The sequence below is a fragment of the Corvus hawaiiensis genome, chromosome 3 (genome assembly GCF_020740725.1).
Source record: "Corvus hawaiiensis isolate bCorHaw1 chromosome 3, bCorHaw1.pri.cur, whole genome shotgun sequence".
Classification (NCBI taxonomy): domain Eukaryota; kingdom Metazoa; phylum Chordata; class Aves; order Passeriformes; family Corvidae; genus Corvus; species Corvus hawaiiensis.
In genome coordinates this window covers 98,495,753-98,523,230 of record NC_063215.1, presented here as the reverse complement: position 1 = coordinate 98,523,230, position 27,478 = coordinate 98,495,753, and the positions used below count along the sequence as shown (strand labels likewise).

Genomic DNA, 27,478 nt, shown 5'->3' with positions numbered 1-27,478 from the left:
GAGTTTGAAAGAGAGGGATGTAAATGGTATTTTCCAGTCCCCACTTCTTGAACCACTCTTCACAAACCTTGATCTGGGTAACTGCTGCAGCAGTAAAGGTCACCAAGGTAATTAGAAACCCTCTATTTTTGCACTTTCTTTCAAAAAATTCCTCCAGGAGAGGTGATCTTCCCAGAACCAGAGCCATATAGGCTATAGTAGAGGTAGAAAAAGCAAGAGAAAATCACAAAACCAGGTGTCCCAATATCAGAGGAGTCATTTCAGATCTACCCATACATCTGATAACAGAGTTTCACCCATGGCTTCCTGACTAAAAATACATCCATCATCTCCTGGAAAGCTGCAGTTCCCTTAAAAGTTCCAGCCACAAAAGTCCTTTGCTCATTCTTGCTGCCAGAGCGTTTGCAAAGCAGGTTTTAGGCACCCAGCTCCTACTGGCCTCTAGGGACCCTTGGAAGCCAAACTCCCTGAGATATTTCTTCTCTAAGACACCGAAGAGTTTCGATATTGAGTAGGAGTGGATCAAACTCCGACATCTCTGCTTGTTGTTGCAAGAGCCCCCTCCTGAGTGCTGATGGGCACTCTGACTTCTGGAGTACCAAACTACCAGTGCCATCTTCTAGGAAGGTGTCTTTTCTAAGAACTCTTTCTGAAGCTCCTTGCAGGCTGAGAATATTCACTAGGGCCTCATCTGCACCAGAAGCAGTTGGCTGGTTATGCATATTAAAAATATAGGCTATTTCTGCCCCAAAACAGTTATGGTCTGAGTTGCTTACGAAACCTGTTTGCACTGATCAGCTTTTGTGTTTGTGCAGCAAAATGATTCTCCAGGAAATTGTGTCAGGTTTGACTGCACCTGATGATTTAAATTTAATTTAAATAATATTTGCAGATGAGAACACATGAAAGTATGCAAAGAGGTACCAACAGTCTGCTACAGAGAGTTCTCAGAGCAGTGGCCCAAACCTATCTTGGTTTGCTGGCAACACCAAGCACAGTTTTGTACTGCAAGTCTAAAAAGGATATTGATGGGCATTATTCATCTGCCACAGCTTGTCACAACCATGATACACTTAAATCAAAACAACAGCTCCGTATTAACATCCAAAAATCTCAGTGCTTTCTACAAATACCAGCTACATCTCAGCTATATAAAATCCTCAAGGTCTCCCTGAGAAGAGCCAGGAGTGGAGGACAGCTGTGCTTGCCTTTTTCAACGTTCCAAGTTTGGGTTTTGGAGTTCATCTGAAGGAATGACAGTAAGCAATCAGAGAAAAAGATGGGTAATTCTATAGCTGATTGTACTGGAATGTCTTGGAAAAAGAAACTCGTGGAATCCCTGAAATGTCATTTTAGCGCCAGTGCGAAAATTACATCCAGATTACTTCGCTTCAACATTAATGACACTGGAGAGACAGGCAACATTAATTGCAGTTTGTGCTGTAACCTAAGAAATTAGTGATTGCACCTGCCTTTCATAAATGGCAGCACTCTGCCTGCTATGAAATTGCCGCTAAAACAAACACAGACAAAATTTACTGAGGCTGCTTGCATGTCAGAGAGAGCTGCTCCACATGGAGCAGAGAATTGAGCAGCACAGGGTGGCTAAATACTGCAGCATTTGAACTTTATAGTGGATGGCAGACAATCTAATGGGTAATTAAGCAAAGGGCTGTTCTACTACTCAGCTTTAACGAGAACCGTATTTCCAAAGTATGGAAAAGTATTTAGATACGATTTGCTGAAAGAATTACAAGGAATCTCAGTGCACACATGAGGACTGTGCTGAGATGGAAGAATAGCTGACCATTCCGTCTGAGTAAACTATTACATAACAGCTAAGCTATAATAAAACCCCAATTCCAAATCAAATAAGTCTCCCAGACTGCTTAAAATGAGTCACCAACAGCTTTATAAACATACAAAATACTTGACAAGGAAGTCTCTGATAATTTTTTAGTAATTATGTCTGTGAATTGTTCTCTGTTGACATCACTATTAGAAATGGTTTCCCATAAGCTTGCACTGCCTGTTAACATCTGCTCATTAATCACTGAAGCTTTGAATATTTCTTTCATTACAATTTTATTAGAGGTTTTACACCATTTGTTCAAAGAGATGTTTAATTAGCACACAAACAATAGCTGAAGACAATACAGTTTTGTTTTGTATGGAATTTCATGGTTTCAAAACACTCTTAACAAGACATGATTTCACAAGATGATCACAGATGAAGAAATACCTGTGCATCTCAGAAATTTGCAAGGAATAGAAAATCATTTTTCAAGGGCCAAAAGGACACTTTCAAACCCTGTCTGTCATCTGAAGAAAACACTGAAGTATGATTTGGAAGCAAATGCAGAGCCAAGCAATATTTAAGACAGTACTGCAGGGCTGATACAGTGAACAGACAAAATTGGCCCAAAAATGACCACGAAAAAGGAAGGATATAATCAGGCTCCAAGGAAAGAAAATCATCCCCAGGAATATGATTTTTGATGAGAGAGGAGAGTCTGACAGTTACAATACAGTGTTTTGGAGGCAGGAAGGTCCTAAGTTCAGTGGCAGCTAAAGTATCACCACAGGCAGTTCTCTTGACCTCTGTGGTACCTCAGTCAGCTAAGCTGTAAGACTGGCTTCCATGGAAATCCAGATGTTGCCTCTGAATTAAACTGTCCTGAGTAAATAAGTTACCAGAAGAACTGCATATCTGAAAAATGCCTCAGCCAGAGGTTACTAAAGGGTATTACTAATGACAGACAAATGAGGAACATCAGAGAATGCCATATTTGTAGATACTTTAGCCAGGGGTGTTTTCTATGTAACACTTTGAGGAAAATAAATAATGAGTTTTTTACACTTTTAAGAATGAAAAAAAAAAGTCACAGTACAAATACAGATGCTACTGTTTAATGAAAGCTAAAAGGCTTTCAGGAGGAGCAAACCTACAGCAACAACTCTCAGTCATTTTAATAGGTTACTAAAGTACAAATGAAATCCCATGCAGTCTATCCTGCAAGACACAAACCTAGGGACACTCATGGGCAATGCTTATGGAAAAAAAAAAATTCAGATGGCCAGTAAAATCTTGTTCTGCCCGGGGTGGGTGCCAGACTGCTCTCACACAGACAGGGAAAAGGAATCAGTGGAAGAGCCTGTGAGGGGCAGACTGGATATGGTGGTGGCTGTCCAAGGCCCTGACCCCAGCCTAGTGCAGCCAGGACAGGCTGTGTGCAGATCACCCCACTCAGTTTGCCTTTCATAGCCCACCTAGCATTTCAGCCTAGAAATTATTGGATGGCAACAGCTATCTTTTGTCCAGTCCTGCAGAAAAACACATAGAAGGTTTCAAGCAAGCAGGAAATTGATGCTCTGTTTTCCTTCCTTACCTGTAACCTGCTGGGCGGAACCAAACATAGATTATGGCACAGGGGATGCACTGCTCTCCTCATTAGCACAAATAAATACCAAGCTGAAATAGATTCCTAAATAAACATAAGAAACACAAGCTGCAGGACAGCAATGAGGGCTGTCAGCAGGAAATGTTCCTAGTGGTGAGTTCTTTGTCCTGATGTGGACAAACTTGTTTGTGGCTCTGGTAATGGAATGGGGAAGGGGGCTACCTGCTGATTTGCTTCCTCTGAAGAACAGTTTTGGGGGAAAGAGTGGCAGTAGAGGGGAAGAGGTGATGCAAGGAATAACTGCTATGACAGTCACATTTATCCACAGCTGAGCACTCTATGTAATGTCATAGCACGGCCATATACGAGACCTGCATCCTGGACCAAACCACAGAAGGAAGAAACACAGTTCATGGTGATCATAATCTTTGGTTTCAAAGATCACTATGTTTTTCAAGTCCTCCTTCTTGCACAATTTTTATTCTCATTTTTACATTTTTTTTCTTCTTGTATCTCCTTCCTTCAAAAAGCAGAGCGGCAAGAGCTTCACCTAGGATGGGTTGCTATACTGAAGTGGGATGGACTTTGGTCTTTACACTTTTCTTTGATACAAGCAGCTTTGGTTTGAAAATAGTGTCTAGAAATGAACAGGGATTTTGCCATTTTTTTATTATGTGCAAAATGCTTGGAATGTTTAAAAGTAACAGTAACCAAAGTAACAGGGAATAGGAAATAGGAGAGACATTTATCCCCTTAGAAACAGCTTTATTCCCCTTGCATTTCTACAGGAGCATAGACGTTTTCTGTCTACTTTGGCACCAAAAGCAACTTTTTCAAACATCAGGAATTTTTCTGTCTTTTACAAGGGCTGCATATACTGGATGTGAGAGTAAGAAAATGGACTTCAATTTTAAAACACTTTATCACTGCTACCAGCAGGACAGTGTAACAAATACAACGTTCTCCTGAACAAGACAGGCTGTTGAAGAAACCTATGATTTCACAGCAGTACAAAGTGATTTTTTAATTTTGTTTTGCAACTAGTTCCTGCTTGGTCAATCCACTCATAAAAGCAGCCGAAAAATGTGGAGTAAGTTAAGATGAATATATGTGTCACTTGTACTCCCCTGGCTGGAAGATAAGTACAGTTCAGCATGAGAAAAGAGGCCTTTTTATTGCAACAGCGATCCAGCAAAATCAGTCACAAAGGACCTGATCTAAAGTCCATTAACATCCAGTTTTTCCACTGATTTAATAGGCTTTTAATCCGACCTACTGCCTCTTCTACAATATCCATCTCCTCTGATCTTAGAGAAGATTAGTACAAAGCAAAAGATACGCACGCTGCCATGAAGGTCATGCGCACTGATCAGCTAAAGCATATGCCATAGGCAGGATTTCATGTACCTCGAGCTGACATCAGGAGCAATTTAGAGTTAGAGAAGAGTATTGAATAACAGCCTTTTAAATACAGTAATTATAAGGTCTTTGAAACAAATACTGGCGTTGTGATTTGGGGAGCCTGAGGAATTTAATCAGCCATTCTTGATCTAATTGCCAGTGTGATTTTCACTCTATCAGATGTGAGTTGTAATTGGTTTTGAAAAGTTTGACATATGATAGGCTTCTGTGTTCTCCTTACTTAAATGCTTTATTTATTTTATCAAACAACTTTCTAAGCAGAATATGTACCCTGGTCTGAAACTCTCACCCTTTTTTCTAGGACATAGAGAAGTAGATGCTGAAATGCCTGGAAGAATAGCTCTGGAAAGCTATCACAGCTAGTAAGGTCTGAGGTTTTGATGTTTAAAAAGAGCCAGAAACCACTTTCTGCTAGCATCCAGTATTTTAATTTTAATGGAAAGAAAAATGAATCTTTGTCTTAAATCCCACAGTAGAAGGACAACTTCAGGAAAATGAAAGGAAATGCTTCTTCCCAGAGTGGAATTCATTGCTGCAGGAAACACTGGAGTCAAATACTATGTCTGGATTTCTGCAGAACTGCAGTGGCACTACTAATAACAACTGTAATTTCACTTTATGAGCTCAATCCTGCACCAGTCGAGTCCTTGCAGGATCTGGGCTTAGGTCTGCAGATTCGCTGAAGCAGGAACCTGTGTTCAGAATTATGTGCAGACAGTGAAAAGAGAAAAGGAAGGCTGAGCTGCCACAGGTGTTGTGGGAGGCTCCAGCAAAAGTTGGTGCCCTCCATTGAAATATCAATGGGTTTTGATACCTGTCTCATGTAAAAGTACTCCTTTTTGAGGTTCAGAAATTGCAAACAAAATTTTGATTCAGGGGTAATGCATCTTACGGTCTTCCTCCTAAATTCAGCATGCTGCAGGGACTCTGGAAAGAGCAGCAAGCTGGTCCCATTATTTAGGTCTTATTATGGGGCTGAGCCTCTTCCTATATGGCAGAAAAAGGGCAAGTGCTTTCTGTCAACAGAGGAGTGCAGAGAGGGGAACGTAAGGAGGCTGTAAAGAAATGTGATGCAACACGACCTGGGCCTGATCCAGAGCTCAGCAGAGCCAATGGAAAGACTCGTAATGAGTCCTGGATCCCGCTCCAGAGGGATTGTAACAGTGCTCTGCCGAGAGCCCAGGACCCACCTTCACCGGCTGCACAGCAGGCCCTTGTCTTCACGCCAGGCAGAGCCAAACCCTGTCGAAAGGTTGTTTGTTATTGTTATTGTTATTGTTGTTGTTATTATTGAAAGAAGTATTTTCACAGCAGTGAAGGTCAGCTACAAATGATGACTCACTTGCACCGCAGATCTACACAAATAGCATGTGCTAAGATTACCATCTGGTATAACAATCTACATCACAAGACACCACATTTCCTGTTACCCAGGGTAAGTAAATTTCAAGCATGAGGGAAAATTTTAGCAAGTTTCCCCAAGTACCTTTGCAGAAAGAATAATGTGGCTTATACAGAGGGGGGAAGAGAAAAGGAAATTATGAGGTAAATGCTATTCCCCTCCCTCCTGCCCCCTCATCTCCCAAGAAGAAAAACATATTAAGTTTGCAGTTCTCATTTCTATCGTATTTAAAAAGTCAAATCTATGTAATGAATACCTGTCTGGAGGGAGTCCAGCGGGATGCTGACAGCCAGGCTTTCTGGACACTGTGTGAAATGGAGGGTATACGTTTCACTCTCTCTCGCTCCCTGTCTCTCTTTTTTTACTATTTATTTAATGTCAGGACAGTGCTGTGTGTGCAGCCGCAATGAAGGGCGTTGGGTCTCGGCGGTTCTGACGATGCCCTTCCCCTCACCCTGAGGCTCTGAGCCTGTGATGGGAGCACAGCTGGGCCTGAGCCGCCCCAGAAAGGGAGGAAGGGTCAGCTCCTTCCCCAGTGCAGTCTGACTGCCGGGCGTGTGCCAGCCATCAGCCCCTTTCCTTGGAGATGCCAGTTGGGCCCTTCCCAAGCAAGGCACAGGTGAAAATACAAAGATGAACCAAACTGGTGTGTTTCCATGGGTGACAGTGGCCTGGCTGTGACAGCAGCTGAGAGGCTTGTCCCAGCCAGAATGGCGCCCGCTGGCAAGGGCGAAAGAGGCTTTCTGTGGCAGTGCTAAGCCTACACAGCCCAGGTGCTAAGGGCCATATTCATAGCTTGGCAAACTTTGCCGGTGCCACTGAGCATCGCTTTTCCTCCTCTCTCCACCCTATTTGCCTTTCCCTGTGTGAGAGGGGGCTGTGTCCCTATTGGAAGCCCAGCCCAGGGCTAAAGCCAATCCCAGGGTGGTACTTCAGCCCCACAGCCTTTGCAGGTTGCCAAACACCACATCTCCTACCTGACACCTCTCCCTCCTGTTGTGGCACCACATCCCTCTCCTCGCAGGTCCTGGTCACCTCCCAGGAGCTGGCTGCTGGCCAGCCTAATAAGGGACGAGGGATGGCGCCTCCTCCAAAGAGGCTTGCAAAACACATGGCCCTTGGATTTGGCAGGAGCTGAAAGAAAGACCTGAGCCACGGGAAGAGAAACAGATTAGTCTTTTCCAGACAAAACAGAAGTGAATAAAACAAATAAATAAATAAATCTGGGCAAGCCACTGGATGCCAGAGGCGCTGCACATGAGTGAGGTGGCTGGGAATCCCCTTTGTGATGCTGGCAAGTGTTTCTTTGGCTTCAGGGAGTTCAGGATGTCTTTTGCTGTGACTCAGTGCTGTTCAAAATCAGCTGCAGAGACAGGCCTCAGCAAGGATGAGGGAGATTTCATCTCCTGCATCTCCTGCTCACATTTCAGACAAAATCCAGGCACTTGGGAGGAGGCATCTTTCTTTCTGACTGTTTGTTTGCATGCTAAGGGCTGCAGCCTGTGCTGTGGTGGAAATACCAGGAGACAGGCAGACAACAGAGAAAAAAACCACAGAGATAAAGTGCCCATAAGTGCCCTTTTCTCCCAGCCATGGGCACCCTTCCTGCCTGCCCTGCCCTTCCCTTCCCTGCCCTACCCCAGCACATCCTTTCCAAATTTCCCATCCAAAACTCTTCTTTCTGTGACTCACACATGTTTTAAGCCATCTCTGGGGTAGAGCTGATGCTTAGCCATGAGCACACCTCCAGACAGCAGAAACTGGTGCTGCTCTGTCAAAGAAGCCTGAGACCATAGTCATTTGGGAAGAAAATCCTTTAGAGTGATAAGATTTGTCTTGGTTTTCTCCACAGCTTTAGCTATCTATCCTCCAGTGAAAGGGCAAAGGTCAGGTCTTCCTCTTGCTCCGTGTAGGTCTAGGCCTGCTATCAATGCTGGCAATACAACTGCTGCTGTCTGAAATAAAAAAGCGGCAAGTAATGCAAAGATCGTAAGCTGAGACCTGCACATCCAGCTAGCTCACCATTTTAATCATCAGCATAACTCTGACAAAATTGGGATCTATATATATGATGTAAACTGGCAGACCTTTGTGTAGTATACCATCTTCCGAATCTCCATGAAAACTGCTGCCCAGTGGTTCCAAAAGGAGAGATCTTCCATTCTGCACTGGCCACATCATCTAAACAGCCTGAAAATGGAGGGACTGCACCTCAAACCATGTAAGAAATCAGCCAGCAAACCTGAGAAAAGATTCAACTGTTATAGCTGGATTAGAACAGGCCATGTTTTTTCCACCCTGTGATCTAAGGAACTTTTAGAGAAATTTCAGAGACCAAAATACTCTCATGAGCTGATAGAATACATAAAGCACAGTAGTGTTCCCTGTGATATGCAGCATCTATTGAATACACAATGAAATACTCTGGTGCCCCAAACCTACAACCAGCCAAAGTCAGGCCAACAGCATTTTTGCTTCTCTTTCTGTTTTATCAAGGCATGTGCTGACATAAATCAGACCTCCCTTGAAATCACTGGACTGAACTAATGCAGCAAATGGAGACCCAGCATGAAAGCTCAGTGTGCATCAGGACAGCTTGAGATGTGACACAGTTGTGTGCAATTTCACATCTTAGTGAAACAAAAGCTCTACAACCCCAATTAGTTTTGTAATGTCTCTTTAAAGGATGTTGCACTGGACACCACAAATGGGGAAAATTTTAAATCAGGACAACTGCAGGGACGTTACATTTGCTGTGAGGCCAAAAACTGGGGGTGGGGGCTGCATTTTTAAAGGTATTTTCTTCGTTTGTAAAAACTTTGCTTGAACCCATCTCTAATACCTCAGCACCAAGAGTACAGATTCCATTAGTAACCCTGCAAGGATAAAACTGTGACTTCAGCATTTCTGAGTTATCCTTAACATATGAGCCATTTTCTGGAGAATCCAAACCTTTGATCAACTTTATGAGAAATACCTGTGACAGAAAGAAAACATTTAATGAGCCAGAGATGTCAATTATAAGCTTTCAAGCAATTTTATACCCTATATAATGCATATAAACCAATACAGTTTAAAGTGTATTTTATCATTCTATAAATCTCCTAAACTATCCCTTTTAATGTTTCAACTTTTTTTTTTCATTTATTTGTTTCAAAGCATGAAAGATAAACCCTTTTCACATGTTCACAGTCTTTCATGGGATAAAGCAAAACAAATTGGGAACAAACCGGCAGAACAGCACAGAGATTGTAAATTTCAAACAAATGAAACACTTCTGCATTTTTTGTTTTAATCAAAATTTGTTCAGATGGGTAAGTGGCTGATGTTGATTTTCTGGTTTTTATGATTTGCTTCTTTTTTAATACTCTCCTTTACTGACCATTATGTTCCAGGACCTGACCCTGAATCACCAATATTAAGGAGGAACTTACCTCTGACTTTAGAAAAAACATGTTTCTTTGCCAACATCTTTGAGAGATTTTAGACATCTTTATTGATTGTTGCTATCTGTTTTTAGGTGTCTTACAGTGCCTTGGTTTTTTTAAAGAACGCTGAATTTCAGTCTCCTGAACTGCACAACCATTATGTGACTCGAAGACAGACTTTCCAAATATCTGTTTGCTTTGGTAAATCTTGATCCTTAGACCTTGAGTTTTGCAAAACTGTTCCATCAGAATGCTAAGAATCTCTGATTATCAGTATAATAAGGAGTGGTAAAATAATGCTACTTTAGCCATTCAAAGCTCATGTAGACCAAATTCTACTTTTTATCATTATCAGTACACTTTGACTGAGAAAGAACAGGATGTTTCCCTTATGCAACTAGACAAATGTCCTGGACAGACAAAATGTTACAACTTCCAATTTAACTTAGGTACTCAAGCAGCAGACAGGCTAAATCCAGCTGCTTTAAAAGGGCTTTCATTCCGTTGCAGTCTCTGGGCCTATCTGTAATACCTTATGCTTCCATTTTGTGAGGTTTCTTGCAAAACATATTAGCCTCAGTAAGAAATCTTCAATTCCCACGGAGAATTACATTTCAAAATGATGCTCCGTGCTAGTAAGTAATATTTTTCCTGGGCTTCCACATATGGCAATATTTATCTTCAAAGTTTTCCTCTTTGGCTCGTAGGCTGGTTTGCAAACCAGATGGTCTTGTGTGGCCTAATTGTAAGATGATTTGTTGTGTGATTCAGTAGCATTGTTTATTTGTACAGTGGTTTGATGGAATTTGTAAACTGCATAATATTGTTTTACTGTGTTTTCTTTTATGACAGAGCCACATCTTGCTCTGGCATTTGTGGCAGTGATTATAATTAAATGTAGTTCTCAAGATACTTTGATCTCTGCTTGCTTGCTGCATTAAACCAGTAACATAAAAACACAGTATTTCTCATTTAAGCAGTTAAATAATGCTGGATTTGAAGGCTGAGTGAATGCACCAAATTTCATCTTGAACCCCCCAAAAATACACTAATCAAACAAATAAAATGTTAATTGAATGCTGGAAATCCAGAGGCTATTCAGCAGTGTCAGCTTCATGATTTACTGGGAGCTAATCATAGAATCACAAAATGGCTTGGCTTGGCAGGAACATTAAAGATTGTTGAACTCCAACCTCCCCACCATGGGCAGGGATGCCACCCACTAGATCAAGTTGCCTTGGGCCCATCCAGCCTGGCCTTGAACACCTCTAGGGACATCCCCATTTTAACCAGCCCTTTTCACTATGGGTTCTGCAGAGAAGTCTCCTTTGCTTTTTTGAGACAAGAAGAATTTGGCTGTACTTGATCATTGCATATGGTTAGTTGTACTCATGTAACTATTCCTTATTTAGGAATATATTTAGAATTCCAAGCCTACAAACAGATTTAAAGAGCTTTCTGGCCTTCCTGTTCTGTTTCGATCATGAAAGGTACCTTCAGTGGTCTGTTTAGTTTCTGGAAGCAGACTTGCAGAGGGATGACTGTGATCCCAAAAAACACTTCGGAGTACTGGCTCCAAGATTAGAAATTTGGGAGGTTTCTTTCACTTTTCACTTCAAGCCAACCCATTTTACTCAGTCCCATGTGTGTCTCCTAGCTATCAATGGTCTGTGTGGCAAACTGATGGACAAACTTCAATATCATACACTTTTTCAAGAGATGTCAACATCAGATACAAGAAAATCAACACCATGAGCTCATGGCATAGATACAGAGAAACTTCAGGACTCAGGCTGCAGAATGAAGAGACAGAAGAAACAGATTTGTCCTTTAGCCTCTGGAAGCAGTTCCCTTAAAGCAAATTGAAAATTTTTGGTATGGATTAAGAATTATTTTAGTACAAAGATGCTCAGCATGTAATCTCTAGTCAGTAATTTACAACAGATTTGGAATAAATCAAAAGAAGCACAGTGTTCTAAACAAATCTCCTACTTATTCCAGCAGGAAGTATGGGTGTAATGATGATTCACATAAAGAGTGTCTGATTGACCTTTATTTTTCATGTGAATATTTGCTACTTTCATCCCTTTATACAAACACATTCTGTGGCAGATTACCCTTGAAAGGATTTCAAAGGAATAAATCAAGATTCAGAGACAGACACATACCACCAAACAACCCAAGTGCATGAGGAAGCTGAAACTAGACTGTGATGAAGCTACTCCCACGCAGTGCCTGGCCAGCCTAGGGATGTGTCATCATTTTTTGCAGTGCCTTGAGAGAAGGAGTCACTGCTCTCCCACTTTCCTAAGCAGGTCTTTGGTATAAAACCTTCTCCTTCTGCCTGTTTGTCTCCGGAGATGCAGCGTGTGATTCTGGTTCTTTGTGGTCATTTTTTGCTAAATGAGATTCCTTCACGCTTACATTTTCTCTTAGGTCAGACAGTGGTTGAACATCAAGACGTGTCTGAACACAGTTTGTCTTCTCTGCATCTACCTTATTTCAAAGGGCCATCACAGCTTTATTCTCTTGTCAGTTGCCGCTACTCAGCAGTGAATCAAGGCCCAACTGCAAGAGAGAAGTGCAACTAAAAGCAGTTTTAAGAGGGATCTGTCATCCCTTTCCATTAGCTGGTGGAGAGTATTGGCACTGAGGTGTTTGCCCTCTTCATACAGATAGGAATGGGCAGGGCTCTTTCTGGAGAGGCTTCTCATTAGGACACTTACACAGGTGGACCAATTCATGCTGCAAATTCTTTTATTTTTTTTTCTGGAAAGAATATTGTCAAGGCTGAAAACAGTTTAGATGATTAGCTATTTCTTTTGCCTCATTTTTTTTTTCTCAACAAGAACCTGAAAGACATTTTCATTCTTGAATTCCAAAGAAAAAAGATGACAACTGTTTCACTTGTGAGATGTTGTTCCTGTGTGCCAGGGGCATGGGGGAAAGAGCATTCCTCTGAAAAGAGCATATTCCCCATTGAAAAGCTACAAAGAGCAAAACTTCACTCCGTGGTCTGCTTTGGTTATTCTGCAGACTCAAGTAGATGTTGCTGTCTTAATTCAACACAGCTCGTGATTTCATGTATTTCTTTACAGTCAGGAACACTGGAAACCTGCTTTCATGTTTGAAATGAAGGCTGATATACTAATCTGACTGTGACCCCAACAAACTACAGTTCAAATGGCTGAATTCTGCTCTCAAGCTGAGCTGTGTGTGCATAGCCTTTCTGATCGAAAAGAGTAAGGCAAATATACTTACCTGTTCTCTCAGAAGTCAAAGATATCTCAGCAAAGTCTGATAAAACTGTGTAGACAAATTTATCTCTGGGCTGGATTCCAATATCAAAAGGTCAGCCTGAAAACTATTTGAGAGCACTATAAGCCACTGAAAAGGATAGTTTTCCCCAGGCTATAGTTATATATTACACCCATGCAATAAATACAGCCCAAGAATTGATTCCAGCATTAGAGAATGTTATTTTCAATACTGTTGGATGACATAAAAACCTTGCAACACCTTGCAAAATATACCAATTAAAATGATAATAAGATCAATTTCCTTCTCTAGGATAGTGCCACGTTCATCATCTTTCTAGATTTCAAATATAAGCTCAAATGTGCAATAGAAATGCCTTCTTGCAGGCTACTGTGGCAATTGTTGTTCAAACACTTCACAAACACACGTGTTTTGTGGGAAGGCTCTAGTAAAGTAGCAAACTGAGCTTGACATTCTTAGAAAAATTATTGTAAGCCTGTTTTGTCCCCTGTTGAAATAGTTGTGCTGTAGTAAAGTTGGAGTAAGAGAGCTGGGAATAAGAGCAGTCAGTTCAACTCTGTTGCCTCCAAAAGTAATTTCCTGAATCCAGCAATGCAAGTTACAAACCCAAACTGCTATCATGGAGTAACCCAGAAGAGAATCAGTCTCTGAAATTTCCTTTTTTTCCTCCCTGGGGCCATACAGTAAGACTGCTAAGAATACATGTAGTGAAACTGTCCAGAAAGTGCAAAGTTACTTAGCAAATAGAGGGAGAGGCTTATGAATACAGGAAAAAAAATATAAACGTTGCAACCCAATGTAAATTATAAAGACGCCTTTAAATTTATATTCACCACTTTAAACTATGTATCCACAGAAATGGATCAAGCATGACTTGATTCTTTCCTTTTTCTCTGTGTACATTCTTGCTAGCAAGTGTGTGGATGGGTGTTGTGGGTGTAAACCCAGCTGGAGATGAGGGACCACACGACTGCTCGCTCAACCCCCCTCGCCCTGGTGGAATGGGGAGGAGAATCCAAGTGACACTTGTATGTTGAGATGAGAACAGTTTAATGATTGAAAATAGAGTAAAATACAGTAATAATGGCAAATAATAATGCTGGCAATAAAAAGGGGAAAAAAGTGATGCATGATGCAATTGCTCATGACCTGCTGACCGATGCCAGAACCCCTTCCCAAACCCAGACTGGCAACTCCTCCCAGTTTATATACTGGGAATTATGTTCTGTGGTGTGGAATATCCCTTTGGTCAGTTCAGGTTACCCATCGCAGCTGTGCTCCCTCCTAGTTTCTTTCCTCACCTCCTCACTGGCAGAGCATGAGACAAGGGGGGAAAAGTCCTTGCCCTAGGATAAACACGACTTGTCAAAAAGCCCAAAGCATCAGTGAGTTATTAACACCATTCTCATTCTGAATCCAAAACACAGCACTGTAACAGCTACTGAGAAGAAATTTACTGTAGCTAAAACCCACGACAAGGGGGTTTTCCTCTCTGAAATCCATGACACATATTTTTGCATACACATATTAATCATCTCCTGAGGATAAATTTCCCCTGGCATGGGTGAGACTCACCAATTCCTCCTACACTGCTTACAGGGGGGGAGGAGGTCTGATCAGTGAGAGAGCAGTTTGAATGAGTCTGTGTGTATCTTGTGGAGATCAAAACAGAGTATTTTTGCATTTACATGGATAGCTTAGTGTTGAGAGAGCATTTGAGGTCCTGCTTTATGCACAGCCTGCAGATCATCTGGTGTGCTACAGCACTGCTTCAAGGGACCAGGAGCTAGAGAAATCCAGGAGTTTAATGCTTGAGATCTCCTCCTCACTCCTTGGGATACTTGCTGAGATTTCAACTATTTGATAGACACCATCTGTTACCACAAAGCTATGGAGGAACTTTAACACTAAAATAAGAGATAGGGGCCAGGAGAACAGCTAGGGGTGCTTAGCTACAGGAAAAGTTAACTAGGTCTTGTTAACAGTTCATTTAAATTATGTCTCCTGACTGATAATGATCTCAAAATTTATCTTTCTGTTATTCCTAGGTAAATTCCTACCTCCCTAAAGACGCCCCTTTTCTTAAAGCATGAGAAATGGGAATGGCCTGTTGTGCTGTGGAAGCAGTCCAAAGCAAAAAGTACAACAAAAACTAGTCCAGTTTTCCTGTGGAGTTATGTAGGGCCTATACTTATGCTGACAAAAACCTTCTGTTGCGTTCATCTTTCCTGCTCCTCTTTCTGTGACCCAACTTTGTGTACATCAGTTGGCTGTATCTGACACTCGGGATCTGCAGTGATTCACCTTCTGTGTTAGACATCATAGCTGGGTAGCACAGTGAAAATGTCAGTTCATTTGCTTATTTGCAGTCTTCTGGCTTTTTTTTGCTTCTTTTTTTTTTTTTCTTTGTAATTGAGGGTTTCGTAGAAGAAGAAGAGGAAACAATATATTTCAGAGTATCTCCAAATGCAGCTTTCCCTCCCAAATGTTCACAAATTGATCCAGACCACCTCTTTGAGAACAGGTTACACACTGCAGAGGAATGCATAACTTGCCCATGAACTGCTGCATATTTTGTCTTGTATTTACATTTTTCCAAAGGGGGGAAAAAAAAAAAAGACCTTTTTTTCCAGATAAAGATATTTTCTGCTTTTGATGGATGAAATTAGTCTGCATATCCTTGGAGACTGCCAACAAGTTTACACTAGGAACTGGAATGAAGCCATCAATTCATTTCATGTGGGTTCCGTCAGATGGCAAAAAACCATCACACAGTCCCATCATGTTGGTCCTTAAATCCTTGAAGAATGAGGTGACCCATAACACTCTGGGCTCTCTGGGAAGCACCTTGATGCACAGGGACATTCTGACTGTTTCCAACTGTCATTCTTATGAGTGGCAATTATATTTATGTGCCTTTGTGCTCGGGAGAAAAAACAGAAGACTTGGCTGTGAGAATTGCATCTGGCACGCTCAGAGCAGCTCAGGTGCAAGAACTTTGGACATATTAAACTCAAAGCCTTACAAGCCCCAGCAACAGCTTGGGTGATTAAGGTTTGGTTACAAACCAGTTGCAGAGATTGAACCTAACTGAATTTCATAAATTGGTTCAGGTTTGAACACTACTTCAGAGTCCCAAACACTTGATTTTTGACTTTAGTAAAATGTGTACTCTCATGTTAACATTTTGGTTGCATCCATCTCTAATTAGCTGGATCAAATGGTATGTGAGAGCTCATGGTACACTTCACTGAACACAAAGAGACTCTGGTCCCCATTTGCCATTTTTGTCTTCCTTGTTCCCTTTCTTGTAGCAAATATTTCTGGAATGAGTTTGTGAATCATTAAATCAGGACCTGCCTATAGTATGCAAATATATGTGCAAATACATAGTATGCCTATAGTATGTGCAAACAAGTGCTGAGACCCAAAGATCAATGATCACTGACCCTTCCTCCTGCCATCATCTTGGTTTGGCACTAAAACACACCATTTATAGGAAATATTTGTTTCTTGGACCACCATATGGTTGGAGAAAGGTTTATACCCCAGGGGTTGTGTATTAGATTCCAGCAAGTTACTTCATTAAATGAGCATATCAAATTTGATTGGAAGTTCTCATCAGCTTTCTGTTCCATTTAATTTTATTTTTATACAGATGAAGAAATTACTGTTACACCCATACCCACTGACAAGCCAACTACATTACTTCACATCTACTTTATAACCACATATAATTACATAACCTCTTGGTTTATTTTCTTCCAGAACTCATGGCTCCTCATAGAATCTGTTCTGTCTGAACTAAGAGGCAGATTTTGGCCTAAAAAATGGTTTTCAAGACATTTACATGGTTTGGGTTTTTTCCTATATTGAATATTCCACATTTATTAACCACAGTTTGATTCAAGCAGAGCAAGAGCTTCACTGATACAGTCTGGAGAGGCTGTTTTAACAAAAGGAAGACAAGACCAGCATCAAAATACTCTGCATAAATCTCATTATCATGGGAGATCTTCCATCTTTTCAGCCCCATGCTATAAAGTGTCTTTTAGCACACTGTGTTCCCTCCACTTTGTTCCTCTTTAGTTACAGACACCATGACCACTTTCTCATCTAGAATGTCCAATCAGCATTCCCCCTCAAACCCTCCTGTTCTTCAGTGATTTCATGAATACAGCAGACAGGGCTGCAAAGTATTCTCACCTCAAGGCAGTGTGAGGGCTTCTTTGGGTAAGAAGGAGGCTGGCAGATTACATTCATGTCAAAGAACATAGCTGGGTAGCTAAAAATAGATAGAATAAAAATTGGCATCTGGAAAATTTTGAAGGGCCATAGTTTTTAAGCCTGTATAAACTCACTGAAATCAATTAAGGCTGGAGCATAACTGTGGTGAAATCGCCCTTAAGACTGTTTTTAATGCTCATCCCAACTTACATTCTTAAACATATTAACAGACCACAGAGTCCATTTGTTATTATTTATCACAATAACCCTAAACAATCTGGCATAAACATGCTCTTTCATTCATGCCAAGAAATGCTATGCACTCCTTAGATGCCAGAGAAGGCACCAGGAAGAGCAGTCCCCAGTCTCCTCATCAGTCCCTGGTCTGGAAGCATTTTCATATATAATTTTATCAACTTTAAAAGGAATGATTCAATCCTGTAGTCCTTTCTCCCATCAGTTTTATTTATTTAAGAGCCTGATAAAGAAAAGCTGCAATTCCAAGCTCCTTAATTCTTATTTGCTTAGATAATGCAATTGCATATTGCAGAGTGCATAGAAATAGACAACAAACTAGGGAATCCTATTTTCTGTCGAAAAAAACGTTTCCATGTGCCACACGGCTGCTCCTGGTAAACTGATACAACTGAGGCAGTTGAGCACCAGTGCTTCTTGAGCTCCTTTAGCCCATGACAAAAACAGTGGTTGTGTTGGACCACAACTGTTTGTAGATACATGGGGGTGGGCAGGAGTCTATGAGGTCTCCAGCCCAACCTCCTGCTCAGAGCAGGCACAGTCGGAGGAGCAGGCTGCAACCTTGCCCAGTTTCAAGCATCTCCAAGGATAGAGATGTCATGGTCTCTCTGGACAACCCATTCCATGGCTTGGCCACCTCTACTGCAAAAATATTTTCCTTTTATGAAGCCAGAATTTGCCATGTTCCAACTTGTGTTCATTGCCTCTCACCCATCATCTCATTGCGGGCTGCTCTGTACAACACACAGACCCAACAGTCTCACTGTGCTCTCCTGGGATGAGGTGGTGTGGGATCACAGTGTACAGGCATCAGAAAACACATCACACAGAACACCTTCTCACCTCCCACAGCACTACAGAAATGAGGAAGAAACTAATTTGAGATCCTCGACCAGAGAGGAAAGCCCCAAAAACTGGTGCCAGCAGTAACCAGCCTGACAGGATGGTTCTAGTGAAGGACAGAGCTCCTGCCCGGGGCAGTCCCTGTCCTGCACACACAGGGGACAGCGCTGCTGCCCAGAGCAGGTAACCAGAAGCTCCTTCTTGTCTACAGACCAAGACATCCACTACAGTGGCTGAGGAGAGAGCAATTCCCACAGCAGATGTAATCCACCCTCACCCTGGATGGATGTTCTTCACCTCAGCCTGTGCTGGACCACATCAAGGTCACACATGCCAAAATCCCACACCAAATCAGGCTTCACAGGAATTAAACTGCAAAGACTTTAACATTCCAGAGCTGAGGAATTGCCTGTGCCAGAACAACGCTGTCATATGAAAGCAACACCAGCATATAATTGAAATAATTTATTTACCACTAGAGCACCACAAAAACAGACATACAATGTGTTAAAATACAGAGTAATCAATCACCAAAGTACAACACAGCTGTCCTTTAAGTTCTTTTTTTTTCTCCTTTAAACCATGCCAACCATACAGTTGTATTAATGCTAAACACATAAGAAGTGCTGTCCTACCCCACCCAGCTAAGTGCTGTGATTCCCCCTCAGCCCCAGTCAGCCCCTTGGGTCTGATCTTTCAAGATGCTGAACATTTCCCATCAGTTCTCAGGTACTTTGCTCAGACAGTGGCAATCACCTCGCCAAAGTAAGGCCCTGTAGCACAAAGCACTTGACCTGTTGCAGACCCATCTAAAGATCATTTGAGGGGTTCTTACATCAGACCTGAGCGGTGCTTAGGACTCACTTTACCCCACTCTGTAGAGGGGAATTTCACCCATGAGTTCTGCATATTGTAGGATCTGGCCTAATACCCTTGGTAGTTGAAGGGAAATACATGCCTAATGAACAAGAAAAAAAAAATTGTAGGAGCGTTATAATAGAGAATTTAAAATATTATCAGTGCATTTTGAGGAACACTAGAAGTTTACAAAAAAAAATCAATCTTGGGGCATGACTTACAGAAGTAGTGTTTTATGCTTAGAGAAAAACTCCAAATCCAAGTCCAAATTTTCAGCTGCATCCAGGGCACAGTGAGTATAGTTGGACAACTATGCTGTCTCCTATTCCACTTTTTCAAAACTGGTTTTGAGCTGCATTCCTATATCAGAGAACTGCAAAAACATTTTTAAGTTTTGTAAAATGTGCTCACCCTTGTCTTCTCTCCCATCCAACAAAAATACAGCTCTCATACTGAGCCTGATAAAACTAATTTCGCTGTCATTATACAGCAAAATCCAGAGTATGTATTACCCTGAGGAGTTTCGCTGAGTTCAGTGCATCTTCTCACTGGAGTTAAGTCTGGCTCAAGCAAGTGTTAGCAGGACAGATTTTTCACCTGGTCCCCTCAGCTCACTAAATACATCAGAAGTCTAACATACCTCCTCCTCTGAGCTGAGCCAGTGGGTGGGATTAGATCATCTCTAGGGCTATGCTCCCATCTAGGCAGTAAGCACAGGCTCCACAGAAGCCCTGAGAAGCTGCAGGTGCGAGCCACCACGGCACCTCAGTTTTGCATCAGCGTTCTGCTGAAGCCAAAGAAACTGCACTTCTTAAAACTGGAGCTGACAACACCAAGCTCAGGAGTGTTCTCCCAACACCGCTCAGGACAATGGCAGAAAATGTCCTTCTCATCCAAGCAGAATGCTTGTATTGCAGGTTTCCATCTTTGCTCTGCAGAAGCATCCATCATGTGAAAAGAAATGATTGTTGCTTCTTCATGAATTTTTTTTTTTTTAATTTAGGTTGGGGCTTTTTTTTAAATGAAGTATGTGATGTGATTTTTTTCTTTTTACTCCCTCTATAATATGAAAACGTATAACAACAGCAACAAAACTTTAGGACCCCCATGTTCCTTGTTTTTTTAAAAGAAGCTTTAGCATGAACTCAATTGAGAAAAGAATTGGTAAACTTGCAAAAACTCAAGGGTCTGATCCTGCCAATCCTTACACACACCCCAACAGCCTAAAGGGGCCTGCTGAGCCACTGCAGAAGTCAAAGGCAAACCTCTGTGAGCTGCAGCAGGAGCAGGAGCAGCCCCACAGAGGAACTGCAGGACCGGGTTCCCGCGTGCCAGGCCGACACATCCGAGTGTGCTCCGATCCCGCTCCTGCCCCGTGTGGCGCATGGCGCGGCAGACGCTCCCTACAGCCTCCTGCACAGTGGTGAATGTCATTCTCTTCAAGGGTTTGCCTTGCCTCAGCCAGGCTGGGACATCTCTTCACTCAACACCTTGCTCCCTGCCCATCTGTTTGAATGTCTACAGCCGAAAAGAAAATCGGAAGGCCCAGAAATCCGAACCGCATCACGATCCAAGTGTTATAAATGGGGACAACTGGAGAAGGAGGGGATGGGGGGGGGGGGGGGGGGAGAGATTGCTTTAATCCATCCCTTTTTATAAAACAGAAAAACAAATGGAGTCAGGTAGCTTATGTCATAATGATGAACAATATACAAAGCACATGTATAGCAATTATTATAAAACATGTATTTGTAGTGCAAGTCAAAATATAGGGACTCTACTCATACTGGCCAGCTAGAGGGAAACACATGATTCTGAGTGATCAAAAAGAGCCCCAAATTCAAATTCAAAGTCATGAGAGCTGACAGTATTACAGAGTACAAAAATATGGTGAAAATTTACACATTACACATAAAGTACGTAATTTTTTAATAGTTTACAAATAGAGATCTACAGATATGTTTCCAATTAAGCTGGCTTCTACTACCCACCTATTGTAATGCTCTAGGTATGGTTACATATACCAAAAGAACAAAAAAATCCCATAGCATAGCTATACAGCAACATATTAAGGTCTGAAGATTAGACCAGTACATGTTAAATATTTCACTGGTTTACTAAACTGAAATTTTAAATCATTTACAGTAAAAAAAAAAAAAATCTTATAGACTTGTCTTTGAGACTGAAACAGAGTGTCCTTTATTAGTAAATTATTCAGTATTTAAAACAAGGGTTTGAGACCTTACAAGAAGTCTCTCTAGGCAGCTGGCATGAAAAATAAGGTATTTTAAAGGCAGAGTTTGTCAATAATGTAATAACTGATTTCTATTTTAATCGAACTAAACTAACCATTACTTTTCTGATTCTTTTGAGCTTGTGTTCCTTTAGGCTTTATATGTATTTCTGGCAGCTTATTTGGTCTCCACTTTGTCCACACTGGCTTTCGTTTTCGTTTTTCCAATGGCGATACAGAAATGTTCATTTGATAGTTTTTACACACAAATAAATAACGCACTGTTAACTCTACAGCTAAGAGGAATGGGTAGGATGCTTATTGCGTAACAATACAGAGAGATCAAGTAAGGCATGGGACACATACAGCAACTCCACTTCATGGGATTTTCCTGTTTTTTTCCTTTCACATAGTAACACTAACAAATTTCTTCCAGTGTTTATTTTTTAAAAGGTTTCTTTTTTCTTTAACTTTGCTTCTTGTCTATCTCACACTATGTGTAGGTGAAATGTAGGAAAAAGCCTTCAATGTTTTGCTTCAGATGCCAGTTTAAAAAGAAAAAACAAAACAAACTTTCAAACAGTTCAGACTAGTACCGCTTTTTTTTTCTTCTTTTTTTTTTCTTTTAACACTGATGAACCTGGGTTTTTATTTTTCTTTCTTTCCTTCCCGCTCTCTCTTTCTTTTTTTCCTTGGTTATTTTTGTTTTTTTTTAATAAACACACGTCATGCTGTTTCAGGGATATCCTCTAGCTGCACTTGCAAGACTTTACAATCATGTTGGACAGCTGTTCGATTTTGGGTGTTTTTCCAATGTAATAGAGGATGGTGAGGGGTTCCAAATCCTGGGACACACAGCATGGAGAGGCAGAAGCTTCTGGATTTATGGTGTTATACAAGCTGAGTACCTAGGAGGAGAAACAAAAATAGACAGATTAAAGCAGCTACCTCTAACAAACAAACTGCTTTCTGCATCACTTCCTCCCACAGCACCTGAGAGAATGCCCATTGAAAGCAGTATGAAGATTCCTGGATTTTAGGGGTTTTTTATGCTTTTCCTCTTCAGTCTGGCATTCACAATATGCCTGAATTTCCTAAGGTTTTGTCTATACAGTCTTAAACCTCAAAGCTGGTACATACCTGGAATCTGCCTCTAAACTGTTGCCATTTGAATCAACAGGCACATTTTATTTATGAATACAGAGCAAATGGAAAGCTTTTTATCTGTTTCTTCAGGTTGTCATTTCCTGTTTACAGGATTTTGGATTTACAAGGGACCAAAGAGAAAAGGGACCTCTTCAGAATAGGCACTCCCCTTCTTTTACCCTCTGGCTATGTTAATTAAGTCCATTAATGCCACCCTGCAAGCACCAGGACTCAAGGTGCAGGTACTCCTGGTGAGAACCAGCTGCAGAGAAGTTATCACCAATGTCACCTTGGATTCCTATGCATGGTTCTCTGCAAGGGAAGTATGTAGGGTTAGCCACTGATGATGCATAGGTGCTCCTGCGGATGCCATTAATGCCTTAGCCAAACACCAAGTGACCTTTTCCTAGAACTTCCACACAACATTTGCAGCTTAGAGAGACAGAAGACCTGTTCAGGACAGCAACACTAACTACTTTATTAGGCAACTTCTGGCTCCTTGGGCATTTATCCAAACCACATATTTGTGACCATGACAGTTACTCTTCCTCTTTCCTTTAAAAACAAGTGCTGTTCCAAAACGCGTACACTGTTACTCCACACCAGCACAGAAACATACTCACCTTATTTATACCTCTGCCTGCTGACATTGCTAACAGTACAATGTCACAGCCAGTGACAGCTACAAAGGGGTCTGTAAGCTCAGGAAGAACATGGTATCATGGTTTCACCAACCAAAAGGAACTCAAGCTGTCCCTTGGACACAGAAGAGTTTTCCCTGCTGGCTGACATTGATCTGGTATTTTAAGGGAGGCTTGAAAAAGGGGAGACATCATTCTTAATATGGACCTGAGGGTGAAATTCTTACTTTATGACAACTATGATGCAAATGTCTGTCTCTTGCATTTACTGTCTAGACATCCTTATTGATAGTTGAGAGGAAATTAGCACTTCACAGCAGAATACTACTCATCCTAAGGCAGTTGGCTAAAATATCACATCTAATCCCTAAAATAAGAAGTCCCATCTCAGACAACTATGACTTGGTTCTTCAACGTCCCAGACACAAAGTCCCTCCTTCACATATAAATTTTCAAAGTGTAAGAAAGAATATATCTTTTGAAGTAAAAAAAGGACATCTATCAGTATATTTCCATGAAGTTCAGCATGGCAGGTGCTAACCTTGAAATGGCAGGTCATAAAAGTAGGTGATGACCAGGTGGTACCACACAGCCCTTTTGTTACTCTGAAAGTGCCTCCCTCAGTGCCTTTGCTGACCAAACTCATTGTGCCATCTTCCACTCATGCTCTACAATGAAAGCCTTTTCCAGGCCACTTCCAAAAGCTACATGCTCACAAAAAGAATTCAATCCAACCATGTGTTCATATCAATGAACACACAAAAAAAAGGGAAATCTCTGGGGTCAGTACATTTCTCCTGCCTCAATACTAGCCTGAGGCCATGTGTGACTTCCTCTATAGGCCCACATTTCATCCTTAAGAGTTTGAGACTGACTTTGGGCATTGGTGCTGATATCAGTCCCAGAAACATAGCTCAACCTGCAGTTGCTGAAAATGAGTGAATCCATTACTTACTCTGCTGTGCTGAGTATCTGAGCTCCATAAATAGGGGCAGGCTCCTGCACAGAAATTAGCATGGTATCCTTTAGGTTCATGAATCCATTTCCAGCCAAGATCCCTCTTGAAGTCAATATAAAGTGGACGCAGACAGCAATTATCCTGCACATTCCTGGGAAACAAAATACAAACACATCGGTCATAACAAAGACAACATAGGGAATAAAGATAATCCAGTTGCTTGCTCCCTGAATGATCCTTTACAGGCAGGCAAGTCTGAGTCACAAAAGTTCTCAACTAAATCCAATAAATTGTAGCTTGTGCTGTAACTGAAACTGGATGCTTAGACATGGCAGGACTTGCTCATACAAAGCTAACGGCTTCCCTGGAGGATTAGTCAAGTGTTTTTCTCCAGGTCCTACAGAGGAGACTCTGAGTAGGTGAGCAAAGTGAAGGTGTTAATTTGGCTCTAACTATGGGGCTAATGCATCTGGGAATCATCCCAGATGGAACTGAGCTTCTGCTGTCGAAGGTCACAGCAATCTGTCCCTGTCTCTGTGGGATTGGAGACCGCCAGGCAGAGACCTGCTGCACACAGACCCGCTGGGTCTGAGAATGAGGGTCTGTGTTCTGTATAAATGCCAACTGTAAAGAAACATGATAAACAACTGCATGACACCTCTCAGGCTGGCAGGACTGTGTAAGAGTATTGGATGTGGAGGCATAGTTACCTAAAACAATAGGCAGCATCTAGAGCACGCTTCTTCCGCCGACTGGGCTGTTGCGACTCAAGTCTGTAGGAGGGTAACAACATTAGCAGAAGATGTGGGGTCTTCCCACTGTATTTTTTCCTATTGGACTTTAAAGCTTTCACATCACCACTGGAATATGTGTAGTCATCAATACCTTCAAAAAATACATTTTGGTGATAAACATTGTGTTGCTTTTTCTTCACAAATTAAATAAACCATCTCTTAAAAAAAATCTCTCAGAAACTGGGCCATGATGGTGTCAGCTGGGCATGTTTACTGGGGAAGTGGGGGCAAATTTCAACCCAACATGCCTAAGACATTCACAGTTCTCATGTTATCTATTCTATCAGCCCTCCCACATTCACAGCTGTTTAATGGCATTTCAGCACATTCACTAGAAACGTTTAAATTAGTAACAGAAAGGTAATTTCAGTCACTGCATCTGTACTGCTTAGTTTCCAATGCCCTAAGCAGTGATTCTTTTGCTGCTTCAGTTAGAGCAGTTTTCCCAACTTTTAACAGCTACCTACCGTTTAAAACCTCTTAACACACTTAAAGCTGCTCTGGATACTTCATCTTCATCTCCCACTCTTATTTCTATCCCATTAGTTTTCTCCATTACAGTCACTCTTTTCTAACACATGTAAATTCTCTTTCATTGCCAGTTTATTTAAATCTCCTAATTTTCCCCAGAAAATCAGCTATTCTAGCCTCTTCCTTTAGATGGGCATGGCAAAGACACTGATCAAAGTATTTCTTCTTGAAATGTCAATCCATGGCCTCACATTTTGTATTCTCTTTGAACACTAACTGCCTTACTAGCTTCTTATCTTGGCAATAGCACAGGCAAGAGACTCAAGACACTGGCCTTTTATAGGAGTGTCTTTTAACCTTTTATATAGTGTTATGCCTTTTGTTAGGACCCTTTAGAAAATCACCCTCCCCAACCTGATACAACTATCTAAACAGTAAAAGATACACTATTCTTTTTTTAACATATGCAATTACAGTGATCAAACATCATACTAACAGTTTTTTTTAAATGCACACAATGGCTTTAATCATATGTACAGTACATGTATTTACTTACAGGAAAAAATTCCAAAGCAGTGAAACAATGGTTAGAAAAACTTAATGCTTGACAAGGAATATAGCCAAATACTCGAACCACAAGTGAACCAAATCATGATACACTTCAATAAATGAGAACTTCATTAACAGAATTTAGGTTAAAATTGTATATAATACATATAATAATATAGTTATAGATTCATATGTACTGGTGGATGGCAACTATAGTACAGTCAATTAAATATAATTTCCCTTTGTAAAACTGGAAGTTTAATGACTTAAAAACACAAGAGAACTTATATGTCCTTGATATATTTACTCCATATCACCTTGCCTGATGTCCATAAAGAACACATATATCCATAACCCTCACTACACAGTTTTTTATTTTTTAATGCCCACTCATTCTAATCTTTCCTAATAAGTCTGACTCATTACAGTACTATGATGGAGAACAAAGGGTTTATTTTGAAACTACTGAGCTATTGTCTCACTACTATCCAGTAGTGGACGGCAAACTGTGCAACAGTCTTCACTAAATCCAAAATTGTGTGTATATCCTGTGTGCATGCTGCAAACTGTAACAGAGACTCTTAAAGAATCGAAGCTGCATGCGTGGAATGAGACAGCTTATTCGTGACATCTGATTATAGAATTGTTCAGGTGATATAGTTCTACCCTTTGTGTCTCTAGTACCATTTCCTACCAGCTGAGAATCATGATTCTCAAATGAGCAAGTTTTCATCAGCTGAACGCCTTTTAGGAGGCAGAAATAGATTTTGTTTCCTTCCTCAATTAGTGGGTGCCACAACGTTTTTAAAAGTTGGGGGTTTTTTCTATCATTACCTGCAAATCTTGCTTCAAGCTCCTCACTTTTATTTGGGATGATATAATTATTGGAAGGCACGAAGGTACAGCACGGACAATGTAAGCTTATCTTAAATCCAAGATTCCTGTCTGCAAAACATAAAAGTGAGTGGAGTTGGTTTTTACATGTGGAATGACTCCGAAATACTCCTGAGTTAATGGAGGAGCAGGTGGGGCAGGAGGGAAGGCAAAGAGCACTTTTTGTCACCTCTGTGATGGAGCCACTCGTGTACAGCCTCAGTGACATCAAAAGACAACCATTCTCCTTCAGCTCTTGTTTTAACTACTTTGCTGTCAATATAGCGCTGTCCTGGTGATGATAATTCTTTAGATTTTAAAACCTGCAAGAAACAACAAATAAGATTGCCTACAGGTTAATATTTACCTGGTTGCTTTTAAAATGGACCACTAACATTACAAAATAGCACAAAAAACTATTACAGCTGAAACCTCTGTGCAGCAGATGAACATTCATGCACATTTTCAGAAAGAATCTTCTTAAGGTGTGTAAGGAGAAGAACCATATACAAACACCCTAATGAAATCAGCTTGTGCTCCGAGTCAAAACACACCGTCACATATTCCTTCATGAGAGAAACCACACAAAAAGTACTGCCCTGAAAACTTATCCTGTAATACAAGGGGTCAAGACATCACAGTAATCATCAGAAGCAGCTATTTGACCTTCTTCAGTAATACTTACACTGGCTAAAGCA

The 27,478-nt window shown here is 41.1% G+C and overlaps 1 protein-coding gene across 1 annotated transcript in view; it reads right to left on the bottom strand.

Annotated features, from left to right (window-relative positions):
• Positions 1 to 18,707: 18,707 nt before the first annotated feature.
• Positions 18,708 to 27,478, bottom strand: part of TGFB2 (transforming growth factor beta 2) — a 61,058-nt gene continuing 52,287 nt past the window's right edge. The window contains exons 3-7 of the mRNA XM_048298608.1: positions 26,971 to 27,103; positions 26,742 to 26,852; positions 24,804 to 24,978; positions 24,091 to 24,244; positions 18,708 to 22,256 (exon numbers count right to left, since the gene is read on the bottom strand). Coding sequence (XP_048154565.1) covers positions 22,098 to 22,256; positions 24,091 to 24,244; positions 24,804 to 24,978; positions 26,742 to 26,852; positions 26,971 to 27,103 — 732 coding nt within the window. The 3' untranslated portion in view covers positions 18,708 to 22,097. The remainder of the gene's footprint in view (positions 22,257 to 24,090; positions 24,245 to 24,803; positions 24,979 to 26,741; positions 26,853 to 26,970; positions 27,104 to 27,478) is intronic.